The sequence below is a fragment of the Phalacrocorax carbo genome, chromosome 1 (genome assembly GCF_963921805.1).
Source record: "Phalacrocorax carbo chromosome 1, bPhaCar2.1, whole genome shotgun sequence".
Lineage (NCBI taxonomy): Eukaryota > Metazoa > Chordata > Aves > Suliformes > Phalacrocoracidae > Phalacrocorax > Phalacrocorax carbo.
The window spans coordinates 205724615-205749614 of NC_087513.1; the positions used below are offsets into that span (position 1 = coordinate 205724615).

Here is a 25000-nt window from a genome sequence, read left to right on the forward strand (position 1 = left end):
CTGTGCTCCCTGCCTTTGGTACGTGCAGTGAATGGGTTTAAGAAATCAATAGTACAGGTGAGCTCTTGCTGGAAGGGCAGGGAGGACACCGGGGGCGCTGGTCGCCTGCCTGGATGCTGCTCTTCCCAAGCTAGGCCTCATCCTCTGCTTTTTCAGTAATGAATGTCCTGGGCTGTGTTGAGTGTGGTTTTGTCCCCATGGCTTTTTCTGAGAGCTTGACTTCACGTTCTGAATTATTTCTAATGCCATGTAGGTAATTTCTGAAAGGGGACTTTCCTGTTTTTCCCGCCCTCTGTAGGCTGTTGGTGAAGCCTGAGTTTTGTGACTCACTTGGGATGCGAGTTTGATGCAGGAGATTGTGGTAGGGTAGCAAGGGAGGATGTTGGCTGATGGACAGGGTGGTGGCATGCGAGGCCTGGGTTTCACGGTGGGGCATGGGAGGCAGGGTGATCTCCTGAATGTTGTTATGTCCTGTTATGGTTGCCCTTTCTGTGCCCAGGTCGTAGGACCACAGGACAGCTCAGGCTGAAGGGATCTCGGCATCCCTCAGTCTAGGCTCCTGCTCACAGCAGGGACAGCTCTGAGATCAGATCAGGCTACTCATGGCTTTTACCCAGTCTGGTCTTGAAAACCTACAAAGATGGAGACTGCACAACCTTTCTGCGTAGCCCATGTCCACATAGGCACTGGAGCTGCTTTTCGGGTCCCCTGAAGCAGTCTCTACTCCAGGCTCCCCCAGCCACTCCTCACAGGCCCACCATCCTGGTGGTGCTTCCCTGAAATCCCTCTAGGTCATCAGTGCCTTTTCCACACTGGGGGGTGAAAAATTGGATGCAGTATTCCAGAAGCACTCTAATGAGTGCTGAGTAGAGGGGGATGCTTCCCCAGATCTCCTGGCTCTGCCTCTGTTCTTACAGCCCAGGGTGCTGGTGGCCTCTTCGCTGCTAGTGTATCTGTACTGCCATTCTTGTTTTCCCCCAGCAGGACCCCCAAGGCTTTTCCCGCAGAGCTGCTCCCCAGACAGGCAGTGCCCAGTTCGCACTCAGGTTTCTCCCTCCTTGAGTCCTTCATACTGTCTCATCCTCATTTAACACTGCTTCATCAAATTGTTCTGCTCTCTGTTTTGGTTTCCTTATGCAGCTTACCTGTACCCTGCCAGATGCATATAGGCCTCTTTCCACCTTACCTCACTCACTCAATATACTCTTCTATTTCCCTCTGCATCATCTCGGGCAACTTGGACCCATCTGGAGGTCAGTCACTGTAAGAGACAGAGGCCTATGGACACAAAAGAGAGTTTAACTCAGAAGAGCCAATTAACTACAAGCAAACTCCTGTTCAGCTACTCGGCAGCATGCCCTGCACAGATGGAACCCCTGGGGCATTGAGATGATAAATCTGTGTCTGTTGAGCATGTGCAAGGCTATGTCCTCCAAGCCCTGAAAAGGCCCAGACTTGAACAGATTTCTTGGGATATAAAAAAGGTTATCCAAAAGCTTTCAGAGCTTCAAGTCTCTGCTCCAACATCTAGAACTCGTAGAATAAAGCTAGCCAATTTTTTTTCATGTATTCCAAACAAAATATATTTTTCTCTAGCTGGGTGTTGGAAATAGATAAATGTGTTTTATCTACAGTAATTTATTTTAAAAAGCCCTCATCTTGAGATGGTGTATGTTGTGAAACTTTTTAGTTAAAATGGTTAAGATTAGGGCAAAATTTTAAGAAAGTAAAGTAAGGTTCTTGTAATAAGAAATGCCTGGGGATCTTCAGAATGTTTATCACCAGCTTCCCCTGCAAATCTAGTGATACTTATGCACAAATAAATAATTTTCCTATGAATTCAACTGTATATCCATTTTCAGGTTGTTTTTTTTTTTATTGAAGCTGCACTGCAGTCTAATTTTATGCATCAGAATAGTCCCTCTGAAGCTAATGGGACTATTTGTATGCATTGAAACATACTTTCATCTCTGTGATTGCTGTCTAATAGCTAGACCAACTTTGAATTGTTAACCTATGGCTATAGAGATGTGACATTTTCACGATATTTTGTTTAAAAAAAATTAGCTTTGGGGATGATGTGAGGAGCACAATGAATCACGAGGGTACTGTCATCAGTTTTTATAATCTGTTTTATTTAAAAGGAACAACAAAAAATGAGTAGAAGGTTACTCATCCTGGATTCACAGTTACCTAGCGATGTGAAGCCTTACTGAGTTGTAGTTGACTGCTTTGTTTTATCCAAGATTTGGAAGATTTGGAAAGGTGGTAGTATCAAATATATACAGCAGTGCATTATTTGGGTTCTCTCAGCTCCAGCTCAGAAGTTAAGCGCTGTATTTCTAGAGATACTTAAGATCTAACTTGTCAAGAAGACATGCTTGATGGAGTTTACTTTATATACAGTGTTGCTCACATAAATAAGTGCCTTAAAGAGCATATATACATTTATTTGTCTTCTAATAATGCACATGAGATATGGCAATAATGGGATTCGACAGCAAAAGTTACTTTGATGTTTTAATGGACCCTAGTAATGTGCAGTACTTGTGGTCCCTGAGTAAAATATGGCAATAACTGAACAAATGTTTCCTACTTTCTGTCCCACCTAGAAAAACGTTTGAAAAACTCTTTATGAGACTCACGGTATAGCTGTTTGTACATGGTAAAAAAAACCCAGCTCAATGTAGAAATACTGAGTTAGCTTCAGCTGAGCAGGTCACAGCTAATTAGCTCAGCTGCCCTCATAGTTGTGCTGATACAGCTCTTCCGCTTTGCAAGTCTAAGCTGTCTCACCCAGTGCTAGATTTGGGTGGCACAGCACTGGGTTCTGCAGCTCTCTGTGCTTTCCAAAGGTCAATATTTAGGATGGACTTTCCCCTTGCATCCTGTTCTTGCAGAAGACAGGTGACCATGAGCCAACTACTCATAAAGAGCTGCGGTGGTATTTAACTAGCAGCTTGCAAGGAGCGCTTGTGTGTCTGCAGTATCAGGCGAGGAACAACCTGTGGGACGGAAAAAGGAGTGAGGTAAAACACTGATTCTAATGTTTGATGAACTATAGTATGCCTATGTTACGGATTGCTTTTATGTCTATAAAATGGCCTGGGGATCCTGGGTGAGTGAGTGATAAACACATTTCAGCTGTGTTATTTAATCAGGCTTCTTCAAAGACCACTCTTAAAATGGATTTGTAGGTAGAGTTGTGGGTGGGTTTTTCGTTTTTTTGTTTTTAAAATTTGAAGTTGCATGTGGACCCTCTGGCCTTTGGAACTCAAAGTAACGGCCAACAAAATTCTACTGCAGTCTTTCCTTTTGTGAAAGGAAAGTCAGATAGAGCCATGTATGACTTCAGCAGAACACATGACTTTAGGAAAAAGGTGATGTCAAACTTCAGGTATTTACTTTTCATTAAAAGTGATTAGGCATTTTGTTCACACAGTTTGTGTGATTATGTGCTGCAGTTTCTGAATGAACTTATATCTCTTTGTGTTCCTCTGAAATGTTATCTGAAAAAGCATATTACAGTCCAGACTGAACAACAGTCCAAAAAGGTATCTGAGAGGCTTTCTGTTAGATCTGCTGAAGGTAAATTTGTATTGCTTGTGCAAAAGTGTGGAGGTGATTGTACTGTAAAGAATCTGCTGTAGGAGATTTCAGTGATATCTCTTTCACTCATTTCATACTGAGGTTGAAATAAGGCAGTGGGCAGATGTTTCCTGCCAGCACAACTGTAGCAATATTTGATGTTACCACTTATTGGTTGCTTGTTACCACCTCTCTACTGGTGGTTATCATCCACAGACACAGTGGATCCTATGCATTGCACTTTTACTAAAGCATATGAGAATAATCTTCCTCCTTGTCTTTAAGTTTGCAGGGATAACTCTGAAAACATAAGCTCTGTGTAAATCAGTGCAGCAAGGTCTGTTGAAGCAATAGCTCCATGAGGTATGAACTCCCCCCTTCATCTCAAATAAGGTCCTGTCAATACCTGGTCTGATTTAAGGCTATGTTGAAGGAATTCTTTCCACACGGGTGAGAGTGATGCTGGAAGGAGTTGGGTCTGTACGCTGTTGGCTGAGGAGGGCTCGCTAGCACCACATTGCTACCAGATGTAGCTTTGCTGATTGAGTTGTTTTGTGATGAGTCATTGAAGTTAGAGTTTGAAAGGGAAGATTTTTGCCAGTTCTGGTGTTCAGTGAAATGCAAGTAGCTGTCATCTTCCTCATGGGCTTTGAGAGCACTTCTTGCATTTGATTTCTTATATGTGTGGGGCAGGGTTGCTCAAGAGTTGTTACCATTAAAGACAAGTACATTGCTGGCTGAGTGTTGATAATGAACTGGGTTTTGCATCTGCAAAACTTAACACTGTGTCTAGAACCAATTAGCAACTCCAGACGGGCTCATTATCACTAATTTTCATATGTGAGTGATAATTTGTAACACTTATTTGCAACTGAAGTCCATTCTAAGATGTTTTTTTCATGTACTGTATATTGTGAAGATAAAGAGCGGTTGTGACTGCATATATATTTGCAAAGTAAGGAGAATCTTTTATTAGTCTGAGGATTTGGGGCAGAAAATAATGAAAATAACATTCAGTCTAAAAGACTGTAGAGCTTTTAATTTACACAGTGCACTCACGAAGAGAAACCATTACCTCTGAAGAACCTGGGAGTTGTTTTTAGTAGCAGTCTCTGGCATGCATGTTTCTGTTCCTGCATTCAGCAGAAACCATTCCTACTTCTCTTGGAGTGAGACCTTCAGTCTTAGAAGTTTTCCTCTGTCAGGCACACGTACATCTCTTTGTCCAGCCTGTGACCATTCAATAACAGTGTATGTGTTTGTTTTTTAAGTATATTTTCCATTTGAGAATATAAAATGCAATTGACACTCACCTGTTTCTTGTATTGTAATTGATGTTATATTGCTGTTCAAAGGTGTCAGAGGAATTTGGGGTACCATGGTTCTAGCTGCTATACAGGTACAGAAGGTGGTGATTTCTGCATTGAAGAGCCAGGGGCCGACTATTTAAATGTGTCTAAGCCAGGACTACATTATTTTTGCTAATGCCTGGCGGGTAATTTTACTAAGCTCTTGGATATGTAGTCAAGCACTGAGACTCCTTGCTGAGAGATTGGGCAAAAAGCGAGAAAGTGCAAGGATGAGATGAAAAACTGCTGTGGAGAGATGAGGCAAGATGTGACAGCTGGGGGGGAGCAAAGCTAGGCTCAGAACATGACTCTCTTGGGTCCCGTCAAGCACTGCCTTTTCTGAGGAGAGATGGTAATGTTACGTTGACTAACAGACTATTTGCTAGACAGTTCTGGGTTGTACACATAGTTCCTTAACTACAAGCTATTTACAACAGAGGCGTAATTACAGAACCTGAGTGTTCAGATTGGGGATGACCTAATGATGTCAAATTACACACTTCCTGTCTGTTTCCTGATTGTGCTCCTGCTATGACTTCAGTATAGGTTAACACCTGTCTCAGACGTATTTTGTTATCTATTTCTGATGTTTTATCCTTTGCTAATTCTTTTGTAGCTCATGTACAAAGGCAAGAACTGCATTTGGAAAGGTCGTAACACCTCTTCAGTGGCTCAGCAGAATCAATAGTCCACCATGTCTTTTTCATGAATCTTTTCCTGATGACCTGCTTTACTGTTACTGTTTTTTTCAGTGCTGAGGGTATCAGGTAGTGTAAAGAGAGACCTGATCCATACACTGTAGGGCTTATGTTACCAGAAAGTTTGGCTGAGGAAGAAACCAGCAAGCATATGTTAGAAATGCATTGGAAACCTTCCAGAGGTCACTCTGATAGGGTGTTATATACAAGGTGTAGTTGTAAAACAGCACATGAAAAAAGTGGTCTTATTTGTCCACGGGAAGCCCATTCCACTATGAAGAAGAGGGTGGTAGGAAGGTAATGAAGTGCTTGGTTTGTAGAGGTGTTTGGGATAACCCAGGGAAGTCAGAATACAGAAGAGACATTATCACAGTAATTAAGCCTGTCTTCATTTTTAACTAAAAAACATCTGGTTCTTTTATAGTCTGAGAAACTGGGAGCTAACTGAAGAAAAAAATCAGTGAAAGGCAACAACAAAAAGTCAATGGAACTTTTCAAGTATTTGTTTTTATTTTTCCTACCATCTGTAGTTTCTTTTGCCAGACAATGTTCTCACTCAGTAATTTTCCAGTGATTTCAAGGTAGCTCTTTTCCTTGCTTCTCTCTTGCCTCTCTGCTCCACAAATTCTTTTTCATTGCTTTTTAAACCCTGATATATTTGATGATGAGAAAGTGTTAGCAGTTTTCTAGTCCATCACCTCTTCCAGGTGATGTTCTAGTTATTTTGTTACCTCTGTACAAATGCTCCCACTTTACAGATCTGGCTGTTCTATAGTCTTCTGTCCATGGCTCCAGAGTCATTAATGTTAGGTCACCCAGTGGTTCAAATTTGATCTGGATCAGATGTAGGTATGTGATCATATCTCTGCTGAACGAGTTAGGAAAACATGAGTTTGTTGGGTTTTTTGTCTTTGTTCTGGGAAGATGGGCAACACCTGTATAGAATAAAGCAATGTTTTTATCTGGATTTATTTGCTGTGATCTAAAGAGACTACATGCCTGTACAAAGTGTTATACTCAAAATCTTGTTCACGGGCAAAAAAGCAGCACATCTTTATATAACAATGGATTTATTGTTAGCATAACTGAAATTTTGAAAGTCTCATCATTATTAGTCCAGATGCAATTACTGCAGGAAAAGAATAATAATGCAGTTAAAACCGTAATACATACAGTTTTTAGTTTTTACCCTTCTTCATGGTGTTATGCTCACCCCTCCCCTGCTCCCCTGGGTCCCAAGATTGCTGGTTTTATTCTGGTGGTGGTGGGTGTTACAGCGAGTTATCAGCATCTGGAGGCCTTTGCTGGGAGAAGTATGAGGTTCATGTTGATGGTTTCTTCCTCCCTTACTCTAGGATCCACCTGGGATCATTTTAGTGTGTTTGGTAAAACTACTTTACACGTATCTCTATCTTCCTTGGTCTGCAATTCCACATTACATCTGCTTTTTGCTATATATGGTTGCTTCTATGGGTACTAGATACTATTTCTTTGTTCTGTTTGTTACCTCTAAAACCAGTTTTGTCTAGCTCCAGGTCTGCATTTCTTTAACTGACCATTGGTGAGTCGTTTATAGCCATTGTTTCCAGTGCCAAGCTTGTGCCCCATCTCCTCTATGCCACATCCTGTGTATCCACTTATCCAGGGTCCTGCTATCATACCAGGCTGTTATATTTCTCTACACAAAGTCAGTACATTAGTGGTAAATACCTCATTCTATACAGAATAACTGCTTGTTACTGCTATCTGTGCAAAACTGTGGTTGTACCACACACAAACAAAAAGAAAAGAAAGTAGATATAGACACCTGGCCATTTACAGAAATTGCGATCACAACTAAACCAAGTAAACCAAAGCTGCTGGCAGGCCAAGAAGAGTTCAGGCAAAGCAAGGGTAGCAAACCTCGGTCCTGAGGCCTTGAAAATTCACTGCAAAGCTTATGGCCTATGAAGAGCAATGGCAGTACTGAATGACAGGGCTAAAGGTTAACCCAACTATATTTTTCAGAACAAAATTTAACTGGTGGAGTGAGTATACATCTGATCATTGCTTGGTATTTTGTGAGCAAAGTGTTTGGTTTTTTTTTTTTCTTTCCCTCCCCTGGCACAAAAAGCACTAATACCCAAATCAGTGAGTTCATGAACCACAGCCTCATTCATACCTCCTGCCTTTAGCGAAAATAAAGCATTTGTGCTATTTTTATTGCTGCATTAATAAATCCTATTGTTGGTTTCAGTTAACATCATGCTATAAGATGGTGGTCTCAAAGAGAAAAATTGCACTAATAGGTCGTAGGACTGCCCTCATCAACTGTTTCAGCTAAATCTGCCCATGAAAGAGCTGGAGCCTGTGTACGAGATGGTGACATATGGAAGATTATAGGGGCTGTCTGGCTGCTGTGGAGAGCAGATGCTCAAGGTACGGGCAGGTCGCTGAAACCTGCGGAGCCAGAGATGAGCTGCTGAAGGATGACTGTCAACATCAGTCATCAGAGTAGAGGTTGGTTTAACCAATGGATGGGATACCTTTAACAAATCAAAACTGATCAGCGTCTCATTTGTAAGTAGAACACTTTCAATAAAGACACGAAAAATGTAGGATCTTCTGCTTGCATTTTACCCAAGCTGACTTTTCAAGTAGGCTGTTCCTGAAAATTCAGGCTGTGCCCCCCATCTATGAATGGATATCCCACTTCTCCACTGAAAGTGTGTCCCCACACCTCATGAGAACAGTGCGTTTTCCTCAAATGCAAGGAAGCATGCTACCAGAATGGTCATTAAACGCCAGGGTGTGAGAAGAAGAATGTGGTGGGACTGTTTGTGGATGTGCTCAGGACTTGCTCCAGCAGAGCGGTCTTGGCCCTCCACTTGTTACCATCTGCTGGGTACGGCTTCTGCTGACCACTGCTGCCTCCAGCACCACAGAGGGACATCTTTCATCTTACTTTGCTAAAACATATTCTGATTCTAGATTCCACCTTCTTCCACTTTCTGCTTCCATCTTGCATAAAGAAAAATACAGGCACCCTGGATGAGATTTGTCTCATCTCACTGGGCTTAACCCAGAAACTAGCAGAGATCTTTGTTTCTTTTTGTAGACAACAGGGAAGAGTGAGTCATCTCAGTTTCTCCCTGGTGATTGTAAGGAGAGTCTACAATGAGTAATTCAGATGTGACCACCTACACAGAACTCCGTCCCCATCGTTATGGTAAGGGAAAGAAGTGCATTGAGTTTGGGTTGTTCTCTGCTCCAAAAAAGGAAGGAGCTATTTCTTAACTCATGTAATTCCCCTTACATATTAACTAAATCTGTTCACAAGTAAGGAGAGAGCAGAGATTTGTAGTCTGGTTTCCTAAGCCCCGTTTCTTCTTGTATGTGGGTATATCTGTCTAGTTTGTCCACTGATAATTTTTGTAACATTTGGACAGCTTTAACTATGTTTGACAGAGGAGTGAAAGTAATAACTTATGACAAGTTTTGCATTTAAACAAAGCTGGAGATGGGAAGGGAGACCATGTCAGTTTTTCCATTACAGAAAAAGCTTATTCCTTTTTCAACGTAAGGGAATACCTAGATGAGAAAGAAGTAACGAATATGTGCAGATTCTCTTGGACAAGGCTTCTCTCAAGTTGGAAGAATACATTCCCTCATTTTTGCATTTCCTTCTTTCCCTGTGCATTCTCTGGTGTCTGCAAAAGGCTGTTCAGTTGAAAACAAAAAGCAAATACGAACTTCTCTGCCAAAAAACACTGATCTTCTGGAAACCAGGGCAGGACCTAGTTCAGATTGCCATATCTCAATGTGAAGTAGGTATCTAAAATTTCCCTACCTTCAGGAGAGTCAATACACTCCACAAATAATTCAGCTGAACAAAGATAAGCATCTACTCTGAGAGCGCTGAATTGTTGTCTAGACTCCATTGCCTGGGTTTCCGTTGACTAAGCGGGAGCATAGGCACCTGTGGTATCTACCATTGGGAACTGAACCATCCAGACCTTGGTGATCCTACTTCTCTTTTGAGTTACTTTGGTTTTTGCATACGCTGATTTCTGCTTGAGGAAGCAGAATTGGCAGGAGGCAGTGGCTGTGGGTGATCTGAGAAATTTATCCCTCATTTTGGATGCATGAGAACTGATGTCCAGAAAATCTTGAGATGAGCTTGCAAACTTCCTGTGCCTTATTTTGTTGTAAGGTGGAAGAATTTGGAAGACCTTTGTTTTCAAAATGGACCCTACAACTGGCCAGTGGGGTGAATGAGTGTGCAGAGCTCTTAAGCAAATCTGGGCCATATAGAAATCAATGGCTGCTGAGCACTTTGAAAACTGGGCTTTGTCTTTAGAGAACAAACGGGGTAAGTTTGTGAGGAAACCTGGTCCCAGGTATGAGTGTTGAACCTGTGGACTTTGATGGAGTGCAGTCTTCAAAGATGCTGGGCTCTCTGGAAGTTGTGACAAGATACAGGTGCTTAATGTTTCTGAAAACATCCTGTATTGTTTTAGCTTGAATTTCTGGAAATAAAGCCCCCAGATTTTTGAACACTTGACTGACTTTAGCTTTGAGGCTCTGCTAGGGACCAGTTTCGTGCAGGGGCTGGGCTGCCAACAGAATATAGTTGTTCCCAGTCCTCTTTTTGAGCCAAGATTGGCAGAGCACGCAGCTGATAGTGTCTGTGAAAGCTTATCAAGGTGTTACCCCACGTCAGTTTTGCTAGGTGATACAAGACTCTGCAGATTGGCTATATTTATATATTCTTTCCTCCTTCTTTTGATTTTTCCCAGGATGGAACATGTAATGTCATTGATGAGTAAATTGCTGGTGTTTTTAATTCCTGTGGCTGTTCGGTTTATTGGGGTGAGGGGGTTGTGTGGTATGTGTGTGAAAGAAAATCAGAACATTTAACAATACGTGTTGCGTTCTAACTAAGGTGTTTTTTGAATAGGGAAATAGGTAGGAATCTAAATTAAAAATTGAGACTGCACATGAACAGTGGGAAGTATACATATATTTGGTTGAACTATACATGACTGGTTCTTAGTATGTAACTAGAAATTAAGGCACTGCCAGAATACAAATAGTAAAAGAGAAGTTATATCTGTCTTTTTATTCAGTTCTCCTTTCTGTCCTAAGGTGAGTACTTACTAATGTAGGTATTATTTCTGTTTCTTGTGGGACTGTCTGAATTTGCATAAAAATCCTGATAATTCTTACTTGCATGTTTTTCCCTGGCTTAATATATTTTAAAGGAAGGGGTGGAAGTTTATATGGTAAATATAAGTATTGGTAAACTGCAAGAGTGGTTTTGAGATGTATGTAGGATTTCTATAATGACTTTTGTCTGCATTCAAAGTATTTGTGGAGACAGATGTTGCCAGCGCTCTTTTTCCTGTGGGGTGCAGTGGAAAATCTGAGGTTGCTCTGATGTAGGAAATAGCAGCACCACCCAGTTCTCTTCTCTGCCACAAAATGTCCTGAGCCCTGGAATCAGCTTCTTCCGCAGGTAGGGCTGAGAGACACGGGTGGTCTTGTAGCACCAGGATTTGGATTCTTGAGTTGCCTTTTTGCTAGAGGCAGTCATGCTGCATGGAGAGCCCTGTGGCTGTGGTCTGCCCGGGTTGCTGCCTGGGCTGCTTGGGGGAGAAAGCTGCAGGTCAGGACATGTGTCAGATCACTTGCCAGATGTCCCGTAAATCAGTGATCTCCCTGACCGCTTTCTCTCTGCCACTGTGCAGCACTACTTCAACCATCTGAAGCCTCAGGTGCTGGAACTTCTCTCCCTCAGCCGTGTTTTTTTTGCCCTGGAAATACTGCTTTCTCTGTGGGGATGGTGGGATCTTCTAGTTCAGTCCTGCCCTCCACAGCATCTTACGTTTGAAAACAAGGGCTCTAGGTCCTGAACAACCCCAAATGATCCTAAAAAGCATAACAATAACCTGATGTTTAGGAAGGCTCAGAGATGAGCAGGTGGGAGCACTGTTCTAGCAGGCAACCTTGCTTGTGTTGGTGGTAAGCGGGGTTGTGTGTTGAACCCCTCTTCACCTTACAGTCTTTATTTTCAATGCTGAGGGCCTGTCCTGGAAATAGGAAACCCCAAAGCTTTGGAGCACAGACCCAGATGTGCACACCATCTCCAGGAAGTCTGTCAAACCTTTCTCTCAAGCACTAGGGAGAGCTAGAATGACTGGGCTGCCTTTCCATCGTGTCTCACCTGGAGGAGGTGTGTTACTTGCCTTGCCCACCACTCACTACCCAAATTCCTAATGTTGCAAGCAAGGCTGCTTGTTCTAGTGGTGGATTTTGCAAGCCAAACATTTTAATTAGGAACTGGAATCAGACCAAGGTACTAGACTATCAACCTGCTTTCAGGAGGTAGTAACTAATTTTGGACTCTGTAGATATGGACTGAAATTTAGTTGGTGAAACAGAGGTAAAATGTCAGTACCCTGCAGAAGTCTAACAATGTCTGGAAAATTTTCTTCTTCTTCTTCTGTTGTTTTTTTTTTTTTTTTTTTTTGTAGCTGAGCACCATCCCATACCAGCCTGGAGCTTATTAGAAACCTAACTCCCCTTTTGTTCCTCTCATGATACAGATAATTTTGTAGTTATCTTCCATGTGCTGATCAGAGGATATCAGTTCAGGCGCTGATAGCTGGTGCTTTTCCTGTTTTTTACCTTCTGGATTGTTTGACTCATGAAAGCATGATACTGTGGGCTGCTCGCTGTTATTAATTATGTGCTGCATATTGGTTTGTCTTTGGGTGTTGGCCTTCTATTCTCGGAATCTTGCAAATATTTTAAACAATCAGCCTATTGTTTAGCAAGTGCTCTACACACACTGTAGGCCTTTTGTGAACTTCTGTTTAAAAAAAATAATAAAAGAATGACTAATGGAGCACGAATGGTGCTTGTGACACTGTAGTCCATTGTGTAACTATTGAGAGCAAAATTTGCATTCCTAGAAAAGCTTGTTCACGGTCAAAATATAGGACATTCTCTTTATGGCTCATGGGAAAACATGTACTATATATTCAGCTCAGGATGCTACTTAGAAGGATCAACTTTTAAAAAATGACATTTTCCTCCCTTGGAACATTGAAGTTGGACTGAGACCCGGCTTTGCTTGGCAACAGAAGTGAATCTTTTTCATCCAGGCAAGTGGCGTGGGGGGCTATTTTAGGTCTGTCACACACATGCACAATGATTTGTTTGCTGAAATGGCTTCTTTTTAAGATGTTAAGCTCAGACATTGCCGGCCCCTTTGACTGGAGAGGGTACATTATTATCTTATATAACTGTCTGCCTGCTCTGAATGCCAGAGGAAGCCTGGCAGTTGGTGCTTTTCTTCCCTTCAAAAGCATATCTGTTTGTGGCTTCCCCTTTCCCTGAGATTGTTACAGGTCAAGCAGAAGTTAAAGCAGGATCTTTAAATGTTTAGAAAAATTGTGAGTTCCAGGTACCTCTGAAATGTAGCGATTGTCTGTCCTGCGTGTGCCTAAAAAGAGGATAGTGGGTGTTTGGAGGAAGTAAGGATGCATCTTATGTATGCTATAGGTGGCTTCCTTTGGTACTTGTCTAAGTAGAATAAGCCTGTTTTGAATTTCTATTTTGCTGTGAAGAATTAAGATTGAGTCACTGCTCACTGGAGATACTGCTCCTTTGTCTGTCCATGTAAGCTCGTTGGGAGAGGGGTTGCCTGTTGTTATGGGCATGCGCGGTGTGGGGTACTGTGGGATTCCTGCCCTGGGAGAGATGGAGTTAAGACGCTAAAACTTGATTTACAGCAGCAGAGCCTGTTACAGCCAGGTGACGGAGTGGAAGCCAGTGCAGAGTGCCCGGCTCCTCGGCTCCTGCTGTGAGGCCCTGGTTCGGTCAGATGCCAGCCATGCTTTCAAGTGCTTGTCCGAAGAGGGGCATACGAGGGACTTCTGAGTACACTTAAGTGTATATATATACACAGATAAGGACTATGGGGACCACTTAGCCTTAGCACAGATCCACAGAGAGCTGCTGTAAATGGCAGAGCCTGATGTGGGCAGCAGCAGGATTTCCCGGGCCAGTTCAGCCACCGCTAGCTAGGACAAAGTCATATTCATGGGGAACAAGCACAGGTTTGTCTCCCTCTGCTCTGATGTGACTCAGAAGGGTTTTCTGTATTTCATTTTCCTTCCCTGAAAGAAACAGGAGTGTTGAAAGTATTGAGGAGGGAGGGTTGTCAGCTTAAATTTGAGGAGTGTGCGGGGAGTGCTCAGTACCTCTGCGTCGTTATACTTTTAAGAGAAGTGCCCAAGTGCTGCAGGTGCTCCTATTCATGTCCTGGCTGTAACTTTGAACCAATTGGATCCTGCTCTCTTGGTAGCTGAAGCTTCCAAATTAAATTGTATTTGCCACTAGTCATCATTAATTTGCAGTTTTCACCGTGATTAGGTTTTAGGAATGTACATAATGAGAAACTTTAAAAAAAAACAGGAAGAGGGGAAATAGAAATTTGCCCTCTGCAGTGTTTTTCTCATTTATGACCTCAGCATCTGAAACTGTATTGCTCAGTGGTGCATTTTATCACCTGTTTTCCGTGTTAGTTCAGTGACTATTGAAACAACATTCAGTTTGATACAGAAAAAATGGTGTAAGCAGCTCATGCCAATTAGTGTCTGACTAACTGGCACACCTTTGCAAGCAATGAAGCGGCTACTTGTTGTACTGGCAGGGAAGGAATATTCATAACGAAGGTGCCGGAGAGGTGACTTTATCATCACTGACTGTATTTCAGTTGTGTTATATTTAGGAGTGAGCCAGGTTAGTATTTTAAGACATAGGTACATAAAAATAGGTGTCCTCGAACCCTATGCATATGCTGTAAATAAAAATGGCATATTTTACAGAGGTGTGTTTCCCTCCTGTCCCATCAATTTTTGCGGAGCTCTGGGTGTTAAACTCAGACGTAGGTCCCCACTCATGGGTTTAGGAGGGGAACTTTAGGAATCAGAACTTGATTTTTTTTTTTTTTTTCTTTCTGTTGTCTCTGGGTTTTGGTGGGGTTTATTTTGTTTGTGAGTTTGGTTTTTTTATTTTTTTTTTTTTTGGAGCCAGTATCTTATTCTGAGTCAAGACAAAGGTCTCTTCCTTAGTTTTCAAAGTCTGAACAAGTGTCTTCAAAAATTAACAGTAATTATTCCATTGTAATTATTCCATGGTATCACGGAACAGTTTAGGTTGAAAGGGACCTTCAAAGGTCATCTAGTCCAACCACCCTGCCATGAGCAGGGACACGGTCCACTAGACCAGGTTGCTCAAAGCCCCATCTAACCTGGCCTTGAAAACTTCCAGAGATGGGGCATCCACAGCTTCTCTGGGCAGTCTGTTCCAGTGCCTTACCACCCTCATTGTACCCAGTCCCTTTCTGCATAGGACTGTTTCTTATCTTTGGGAAGGTGTATATGTATAGATTTGTTATGTCCATGCTGAACAGAAGTATAGTAGAAGGATTATATGTATGTATTTTTTTAATGTCCTTGCTGAACAGAAAGAGACACGCCTCTGAGAGCTTGCTCGGAAGGTACCGTTCTCAGCAATTACGAGCTGGGATGGTTTAGCCAGGTCACCCCTTATATTAATGTCATGACCTTTGTCTCAAGTTTTATGTGATGCATGAAATTGGTTGTCGTGACTTTCTTCTTGGGTCACACTGCCTAAGAGGAAAGGTTGTATAGCGTGGTCATCCGTAGGCCTGATGTTTATAGAAAGCTCTTTGTAGCGGTCTCCTCCTAGGAGTTTTTCTTTCCTCTGGAGGGTGGAGACAGGGAAGTAAAATATCCTGGGTTTGGAGTACAAAGAATGTTGTATTAAATTCTCTACAACAGGGGTAAGGATACAGGGAGGAGAACTCAGTCCTGCATAAATGGTGCATTTGCCTGCATTAGGTCACAGTTTGATTCTGGCACTTGCCTTGCATCTTTGTGGTTATCTTCTACCCGACCCGAGTTCACTGGCACGTTCAGACCCTCATGAGGTCTAATCGCCCTCTTCAGAAGCTGTACTTGTGCTTTCTTCTTCAGGGGAAAACTGTTGCTTCTCTGCACTAGGAAGGCAACCGTTTTGTAGTCAAACTCATTCTATAATATATCAAATTTTTCTATAATCTTTCTGTAATATTTCTTGGCAAAACAAATGGCAACTACAAGTTTTTATTTCTTTTCCTTGGCTTTCTTATACATCACATTCTTTATATTGCAAGGGTCTTTGCATCTGATTGCCTCGATGACTCTGGCAGATGACATTTAATAATACTTTCTGAAGCGGCTTAAATATCACTGCTTTCCCCAAAAATATTTCCCCAGCACCTTCATAGTTTAACAGGATAAGTTTGCGTGCCTCAGACACTTCTGTTTGCAGCTTCTTTACATCTTTGTTGACAGTTTAAGCTAAGCACGCTGGCATACCTTCAATTCTGCTACGGATGCAGTAATAACTTTCAATTGCCTGAACAAGAATCACTGGAGGGCATCTGTCTGAGTCTGAATTATGTTTGAAAGCCATCTGGCATGTTGTGGGATAGCCCTAATAATAACAATGAACACTTTATCAGGAGTTGAGTCATTGTGCTTGGTTTCCATTGTAATTCTCTTACTAGTTGCATATAAGTAGCCCACATAGCCAAGGGGTTAGTACTGCGTGCAGATACTGTAGAAGACCATAGTGCTGACAGCTCTCATTTGGATTCATTTACTATTCAAGATCTGGTCATACGAAATACATTTAAATAATAAAAATAATTACTAAGATGAAAGACACACATTAGTGTTAATTGCATCCTAAACCTGTTTCCCACTTCTGCATGGGGAGGGAGGAAGGAGGAGGAGTAAACAGAGATGGCAGTTACAGAAGTAAGGTGCTTTCCCTGGAGATCCTTTTGAACTGTTGTGGGGGTCTCTTTTGGCACTTAACACAGACATCCATCAGCAAGAGCGGTGCGGACCTGCCTGGGCCGGAAGCATGGGAGGAGAAACGCTCCAGGACGTCCTTGGTCTTTCACAGGTTCCTCACAGGAACGTCTGCATTTGCTTTCTTTCCTGTAGGAAGAGCTCAAAGTATTTTTTGAACCTGAGTATATCTTGTTTTCTAGAACCTTAATGAGATTCAGAGATAATATTGTTATTTTGCACATTTATTAAGTTGTACTGAACCAGATCTTCAGCTAGCAGTGATTGGCACAGCTCCAGTGATTTTTAACCCTTGCTGAAATCTGGCCAAACCTTACCTGTGTTCTGAAGTGTTTGTCAGGTGACCCAGAACCCAGCAGTTATGTCCAACCATCATGCCTTTGCCATCACTCGGGGTTGCTCTGTGTTTTCATACTGGTGGAACAGAGATATTGGGGGTATGCCCCTGTGAGAACAGAGCATCCTCGATGGGGTCCTCAGCATTTTGTGCTGATACCAGAAGTACCCCGTCATGCTGCCAGAAGTATTGTACGAGACATCTTTAGTTTTACATTTGCAAAAGCTGGGATAATGTGCAGAAGCCATGACAGAAGCAGGAGTGTATGATTCGCCCAAGATGATGCAGAAGGTCTGGTGGCAAAGCATGGAGGGAGCTCTGCTCTCCTTGCTCTGAGTTTGCGTATCAGCCCCAGGACGCTGTCCCTCTTTTCCCCACTCAAAGGCATATGACACTGCATGATTTGAGGATCTTTCCTTTTGCAATGGCAGCAGAGGAGAGCTCGAGATTGACTAAACCACTGAAGCTAATAAACTTCTCATGTGCATGCAGGGACACCAGTTTAATTAGTCTGCAAAGCAGCAGAGCTGGAGCCACGCAACTGCCTGACGATGATAAGAGGAGGGAGCCACAAACCAGCGGCGTTTCGGTTGTCTGCTCCTTCGTTCCATCTGAGCTCCCTATAAATGATGGATGAGGAGAACAGAGGCAGTGAGCCAAACATATGCAACCTATGCACACTGTGCAGAGCCGCATAATCCAAGTGGTATTGTTGTATGGGCAGGCGGCGCTTCCCAAAAGCTTGCGCTGCTGTTGCTAGGGAGGCTTCACCGGTGGTTTCTGTGGGAGCAGAGGGACGCTGGTGCGGGGAGCTTTTGAAAATCCACTTCTAAAGTGTAAATGCTTTCCTTCATTAAAACCCACTTGAAGCCAAGCATGATCAACAAACAGAAAACACTTTCACAGCTCAGATGTGCTGTGGATTATGGTTCTCTTTTTTTTTTTTTCCTCCCTTAGTTTGCCCCTCAGCCTGCCGAGTGAAATTAATTAACAATTTCTTAAAAATCTCTGTCAACAATGATTAGATAATCTCTGCTTCTGTATTAGGTAGACACTGACAATGTATGAGGGCAGACAGGTTGTGTAAGCAGAAAAACTGGTGAAATTTTGATCCTTTTGTTAGCACTCTCTCTCCCTGGGAGCTGTGAAGGGCAGATTAGACAGACAGGTCTTGGGAGTTGTTTGCACGTAGCTTGTCCTAACTTGGGGGCAGAGAGAGTAGCACACTCTACTGAACCTTTCCAGCTCCCTTTTATGTGACCAAAGGATGTGAATTTCTTGATGCAAATGCTTTTATTAATAGGTTACTGTGCTCAGTGGTTTAGTCATGATTGCTCAGTGAGTAAGCTGTCCTGCGTGGTGCACACGGGCCAGGTTACCTGCTGGTGTGCCCCTTGCTTATTTATTTACACTCATGCTAAATGACTTGTAAACTCAGCAGAGTTGCTGACCTCTAAAATGCATTTAAATACACAAAATTCTGGGCCCTGAAAGGGGAGGGAGCTAGAAAGCATGGCTTCTGGAGGCTTACTCTGAGCCTCTGGCTCCCCCAGCTGGAGCCAGTGCGGGAGAAGGCACAGCGGGGACCCAGGGACAGGAGTCAGAGTTTTCACCCAGTGATAAAGGCATCTACAGTATCTGTTTGCTCTTCGTTGGTAACTTTAGTTACTGCCTCCTTTACAGGTTGCTGTGCAGTAAACTGGTGCTGCTTGTGGAATGATTAAATTAGGTGTGATTCTTTTTTTAAACACGCTTTTAAAAATCAAATTAATTAAATGGTTGTAGACACAAGGGGGAATGCTTGGAAGATGAAGGCTGACCATGCAGAAACCAGGCTGAAAGGAGTTTCAAGGGAACACATCCAGGGGTCTGAGCTTGTTTAAGTAATGTAAAAATGTGGTTTAGTGCTAAGCCTTATTTAGCATGCCTGCAGGCTGCTCTGTGTGGAAGTGCTCTCAGCCTTCCTCATCATCTCCAGATACAGATTCCCTCCCTCTCTGTGCGCTGCATCTGATGATTTATACGGCCATGTAATGAATCCAGTCAGCTCTATTATCCAACAGAAGACTCTCTTCATGTTTATTAATAGTTTACTGCTCTGGCAGATCAGCAAATTGAACTATGCGTCCCGTGATGCTTGTCCAGCACAACGGAGATGGCAGTGGTGTGCAGCCCAGGTTGAAGAGAGGAGGAAGAGAGAAGAATGTTAGCAGCCTGTTCAGCAGCAATGTACACTTTATATCAATTTTGTTGTAATATGAAACTGTGCACAAATTCAGCGTATGTGTGAGGCCTTTTGATCCATCAGAACAGGAGGCTTTTCAGCTTCAGTTTTTGTTATTTTAGCGTACGATTATTGTCTGCCTGGGTTGGAGACTGGGGCTGTTGCAGTGCGAGCAGCGTTGTGTGCACAAGTGCCGCTGTCCATCCAAAGTGATGTGAGTTTACCCAGCAACACCGCAAGATTTGAGCAAGTTGGTTCAACAGCTGATCACTCAGCTTTCCGTGTACAACACGTGCATTTGGTGGAATTGTGCTATTCAATTGGCACACTGGTATCATTTATTTAAAATAATTTTTTACTGTTCTCAAAGGTTCCATTTCTAAGTCTCTACTTCATAGGATGAAAGAGTTGCCAATACTTTCTAATCCTTGGAGAGAAAGGACTGACTCCCAGCAAGAGCCCAGTGTTGCTGTAGTCCTTCATGTTTTTAACACTGCATGTGCAATACTTTGCCAAACTCCAAAGAATAGAAATAAAAATGGAACATTTTGGCCTTTTGGTGGCTGTTAACCAGCAGCAAAACAATTTTCAGACAATTAACAGATCTCCAGGCCCTTTGGAAGCTCAGATATAGCTGTTTCTAGGTTGTCGTGTCTAATTAACACAAGTAGTAGCGGTAATACTCCTGCTGCTGTTCTGCTTCAGCCAAGGCTAGGCTTGCAAGCCTGATAGCTGATCATTAAGAGTGTCTTTACACCCAGGTGAAACCTTTCTGGGATCAGTAAGAGTGTGGGAGTTGGTGCAGGTAGCGTTCGCTGCTGTACTGTGGCTTCACGTTATACCATGGAGGAACTTTCAGTCATCTGGTGTTTTAAGAGCATTAGTATCAAATGCTAATTTTAAGCAATTATGGTTGTAGGAGAGGTCGCAGCATAAAAATGGTATAAAATAAGCTTATTTTAATTGCTTACAGCTGTACTAGAAAAACTGTATAGAAAAAGAAAATAACTGTTTTCCTTTGCTATTTAGCAAATCGCACTTTGTATCACCAGAAAGGTATGCTGAGAGAGTCTTTCTAATTCTCCTGAGGGTCATACTTATACCTGAAGGAGGAAAGTTATGTGTGATGGAAAGAGTTTTTATTCTGAGTTTCTTCCACTGTTGTAAAGCTGCGGTTGGAGTTGTGCTGGCGTGTGTTCAGGAGTCTGTCTGTTTTCATCCCCTTGCAGCACACTAATATCTCCCATCTGAAAGCCTGAAATGGAGGCCATTAGTTTCTGTGATTTAGGATTTGATCAAGTGTGTGATCATGATAACATTGGCTTGGTCTGAGCTTGGTGTGCGCTTTGGTAATCTGTGGCAACAGCAAGTAAAACAGGTTCTCTTAAACGGCTGCAGAGGGCTGAATAACTGATAATGGGAAGGATGGAAATAGTGAAAAATGCCCGATATGACTAAATGAGTGGCTGTACTTGTCAGCTTTTGAGCATTCCTGAGCATGGTTTTGATACACTGTGGTGTTTCTCTTTATAGCGCTTCCACTTCTCACTCGGACCATTCTCCTCACACCAAATCTGCTTCTGCTATATCATCTGACTCGGTCTCCACCTCAGCAGACAACTTTTCTCCAGATTTAAGGGTATGTATGTTTTGTCTTAAAAAAAGAAGGACATTTCTTGCTCTTGTGAGGTTGGATATGGTAAAATGATATCAGCTTTCAGGTTAATGCCAAATTTTATGTAACCAAAGCATGAAAGGACCCAGAGTCAAACAGGTGAAATTGAAGTTTAATCTCTACCATATTATTTCCTTTTTTATAAAGTTGTTTAATCTTCAAAAAGCTGACTCTGCAACCCACAATTGGAGATGAATTTTCAAAGGAACTCCATTTGCTTTTAAGTACTTTAAGTAAGTGAAATCCTCAACCTGCTAGTTGTATATCCTTTTTTTTCTGGTGTGTGTATATATATGAGATGTTCTCTCTTGAGAACTCCTGCTTGTTTGTAAACACTGAGTCCTTGGAAGTATCTTCTTTCAAAGAAAGATTGTAATCTCCAAGCTGATAAAAACAATCTACTGTTACAATAAATTGCTCTGAAATAAAAAGGTCCAAACAAGGCTCTTTTGAGTCTGTTATTAGATTACCTAATTATAAATTCAAAGGTCTAGTTCAGTGTTGAAAGATATCTGTATGTTCCTCTAATGAAACCAAGGGGTTTGCTGATATACCTTTGCTTTAAAAACATCCCTGTGTATAAAACTGTTGGCATTGGTACATTCTAGTAACAAATTCTAGCGTTTCTCAGCTGTGATTGAGCATCTTTGTAAAATCTAAACACAGTAAAAGTGCATAAAAACCTCTAAATGCAAAACTAATTCCTTTGACAACCGTGATAATTTTTTTGTCATGAGTGTTGTCTCAGTAATCTATAAATAGTAACAGAAAGTCCACCTGTTCATAAGTGGCCAGAACATGAATGTTTCTTTCTAAAGGCAGCTTATTAGCCAATATTAAGCTCAGATTTGAAAATGAATCATTAGTTTAGTTTATGTGTAATATAATGATAGTTTACATGTTTTACCTATGGACACAAAAATAATCTTCAGAACGCGTTTAGGTAAAGTATGTAATAGGCCTAAAGTTTCTCCCCTGTGAAGCTGGTGTGTTAAGTTAATCCACCATACAGAAAACACAGTTTTTAGGCTGAGGCCATGATTCATTGATATGATTATACATAAGATTGCAAATACTGCTACAACTGTAGCTGTCTGTATATGACAAAAAATTAATTTTACACAAACATTTTATTTCCTTATTTAGTTTTCTTACCGAAGTTTCCATGAGTCAGTTTCTTTTTCCAGTTCTGAGGCACAACTCAACTGCCTTTTTACAATTTTTCAACACTTGAGAATTACAACTAGAGAATGAAGCAACATTTCTTTTCTAGAATCAAGGTTTTCTTTCCTTCGCAGTGGTTAAGTTGGCTCAACATGTTTTCCTTGTAATCCTGATTGCATCTTGTGACTCTTTCCCTCCCTTTGTCACCCTCTCTGTGTGAATTGTAAGCTGTCTGGACGGGGGTTCCTGCTTTCATGGATTTCTCTAGTTCCCCATCCAACAGGGCCTCTGTACCTCAATCAAAAATAATGTCCATAGAGTAATGTTCACTCAGCTGCATGATTTTTCAGGCAGAAGATGCATATGTGTTGTTTACTGGAGGCCATTAGAAGTCCATACATCCTTGCTGTGCCACAGTTCCTATAATTTGCAGAGTGATTTCTTCACAGCCTGCCCTCTTCCTCTTTTATTTTTTAATTTTTTTTTTTTATTTCTAAGCAAACTAAAGTTCTGCCGTATTTGGAAGAAATGCTGCTTCCCTTTCGTTTAGAATAGTGTTTATGCAGAGATGGTAAATCAGAGAATTACTTATTTAGAATAAAGGTACTGCAGGCCAAGCGTGAGCACATGCCTCTGCTAGCAAAATGCTTCTTGCTCTTAACCTGCATCAGCTCTGTGGGGCCTGAATTCAGCATAGACCTGCTGTGCTTCACCTAAAGTTGCTCTTATAGAGGTGGTGTGAGTGGCTGCACTGCAGTTGTGTGTAGGCATAAAGTTGGTTCTTGCCTTTACACTTGAGTAACTGCTTGTCAATGGTAAGCAGACCTAGAGAAAATACGTTCCAATGGTCCTACTTCTGTTAGGGTCCAGGTTGGCAGTTTCCACTAGTCCAGGTTGGCTTTAGCTCTCCCAGAGGAATTAATGAATTAACCATTTACCTCTCCATTCCTGGGAGCGTTTGATGCTGGAGAGCAAGCCTGGGAGGTGGGATGGAGATCTGTCCTCTACCTGTGGTCAGCCTGTTGCCAAAGCAACTGCAGTCCCACAGCCTGTTCTCAAATCAGTCACTATCAGTGCTAGTGTGTTCCTGTTTGCTCCCAAAGGTTGCTCTTGGACCCTAGTTCTAGCTCCTAAATGGGAAATTTATTATGAGGGGTGATCAGCTAACACAGATTTCTTTCAGGCCTTGAGTCAAGGAGAACAGACATCCTCTCTCTAGGTTTATCATTCTTTGTCCAATTTTCTCTGAATCATGAGAATCACAGAATGGCAGGGGTTGAAAGGGACCTCTGGAGATCATCTTGTCCAACCCCCCTGCTTGAGCAGGCACACCCAGAGCAGGGGGCACAGGAACGCGTCCAGGTGGGGTTTGAATGTCTCCGGTAAATGAGACCCACAACCCCTCTGGGCAGCCTGTGCCTCTGCTCTGGCACCCTCACAAGAAAGGAGCTTTTTCTCATATTGAGGTGGAACTTCCTGTGTTCCAACTTGTGCCTATTGCCCCTGGCCCTGTCGCTGGGCACCACTGAAGAGTCTGGCCCCATCCTCTTGACACCCACCCTTTAGATATTTATAAACATTGATCAGATCCCCCCTCAGTCTTCTCTTCTCCAGGCTGAATAAACCCAGGTGCCTCAGCCTTTCCTCAGAAGGGAGATGTTCCAGTCCCCTGATCATCTTCATAGCTCTCCGCTGGACTTGCTCAAGCAGTTCCACATCCTTCTTGAACTGGGGGGCCCAAAACTGGATACAGCACTCCAGATGTGGTCTTACTAGGGCAGAGTAGAGGTGGAGGGTAACCCCTCTTGATGTTCTGGCCACACTCCTTTTAATGCACCCCAGGACACTGTTGCCCTTCTTGGCCACAAGGGCACACTGCTGGCTCAGGGTCAGCCTGCTGTCCACCAGCACTCCCAGATCCTTCTCAAAAGAACCGCTTTCCAGTAGTTCAGCCCCCAGCCTGTACTGGTGCCTGGGGTTGTTCCTCCGCAGGTGCAGGACCTTGCACTTGCTCTTGTTGAGTTTCATGAGGTTCCTCTTGGCCCAGCTCTCCAGCCTGTCCAGGTCTCGCTGCATGGCAGCACAGCCTTCTGATTAACATCCTGGTCACGTGGCAGTTCTGCAAGTTTTTAAGTCAGTCCTGTGAGATATTTTTCAAGGTCCTGGTGGTTCTTACACACCTTCTTTCATCTTTCTGAGATGTGGCCTTGTCTTTGATATTGCACATAGGGTCATACCATTAACTGGTACAGTGGCATGAGAGTATTCTCTCTTCTAGCCCTTTCCTTACATGTCTGAGTGTCTTGCATAGCTTTGATTGGCATGAGACAGCACAAACTTCCAAGTCTTAGCAGGTACTGAGATTTGAGCTAAGCACCTTATTTCTTCTGAGGACAAAAAGAAGTCCCACATTGTTCCTGGAACAAATGTAAGAGAATAAGCCCTGAAGTGGGAACTAGTGCATTCTGTGATACCTCTGGGGTATGGGAGACAAGTGCCTGGGCTACATGGTGTTCTGACAGGAAGGTGTTGCATCAGTTAGCTTTAAGAGGCCAAAAGTAAGCTTTTCAAGATTCTGAAGTAGATCTGCCCATTATGGGATTACGCTCTTGCTGTGTATTTAGATTTTCCTTCCTAGAATGAATTGCCACGTGGATCCGTCATCACTCCTACCTCTACTTGGTCTCTGCCTCTGCATGTGCTTCAATTCAAATTTAGGAATTAAGTTTCTGTAATGACGGAAAAACACTTTGTGATAGCTACAATTAGCACTCTGTTTTTCTGTGGGGAATTTTTAGAAGAATAGTAGGCGTCCATCGGGAGGAGGGAACCAGGGGAAGGACCCACATAATTTCTTGCAGTCTCTGCCTGCAGTTTTCTTTTTGAGTGCAATTAACACTCTGTGTGTGTGCGCGTGCATGTGTGTAATGAGCTAAATGAGACAACCACTGGGGATTCCTACTGAATAAGTGAGCAGTGTTTTTCCTAAATCTTTCTCAAAAGTATTTAATAATAACCTTTACAAGTTTTT

General features: G+C 42.5%; 1 protein-coding gene across 4 annotated transcripts in view; it reads left to right on the forward strand.

Moving 5' to 3' along the window:
• MTMR2 (myotubularin related protein 2) overlaps positions 1–25000 on the forward strand; it is a 65123-nt gene that overhangs the window by 647 nt on the left and 39476 nt on the right. For 2 of the 4 annotated variants that reach the window (XM_064441330.1, XM_064441331.1), the window contains exon 2: positions 20664–20769. In XM_064441330.1, the coding sequence (XP_064297400.1) occupies positions 20664–20769 (106 nt within the window). Of the gene's footprint in view, positions 1–2900; positions 3030–3873; positions 3952–7871; positions 8135–8732; positions 8844–20663; positions 20770–25000 lie in introns of those variants that run through there. The other 2 variants (XM_064441333.1, XM_064441334.1) reach the window with 2 other exon arrangements.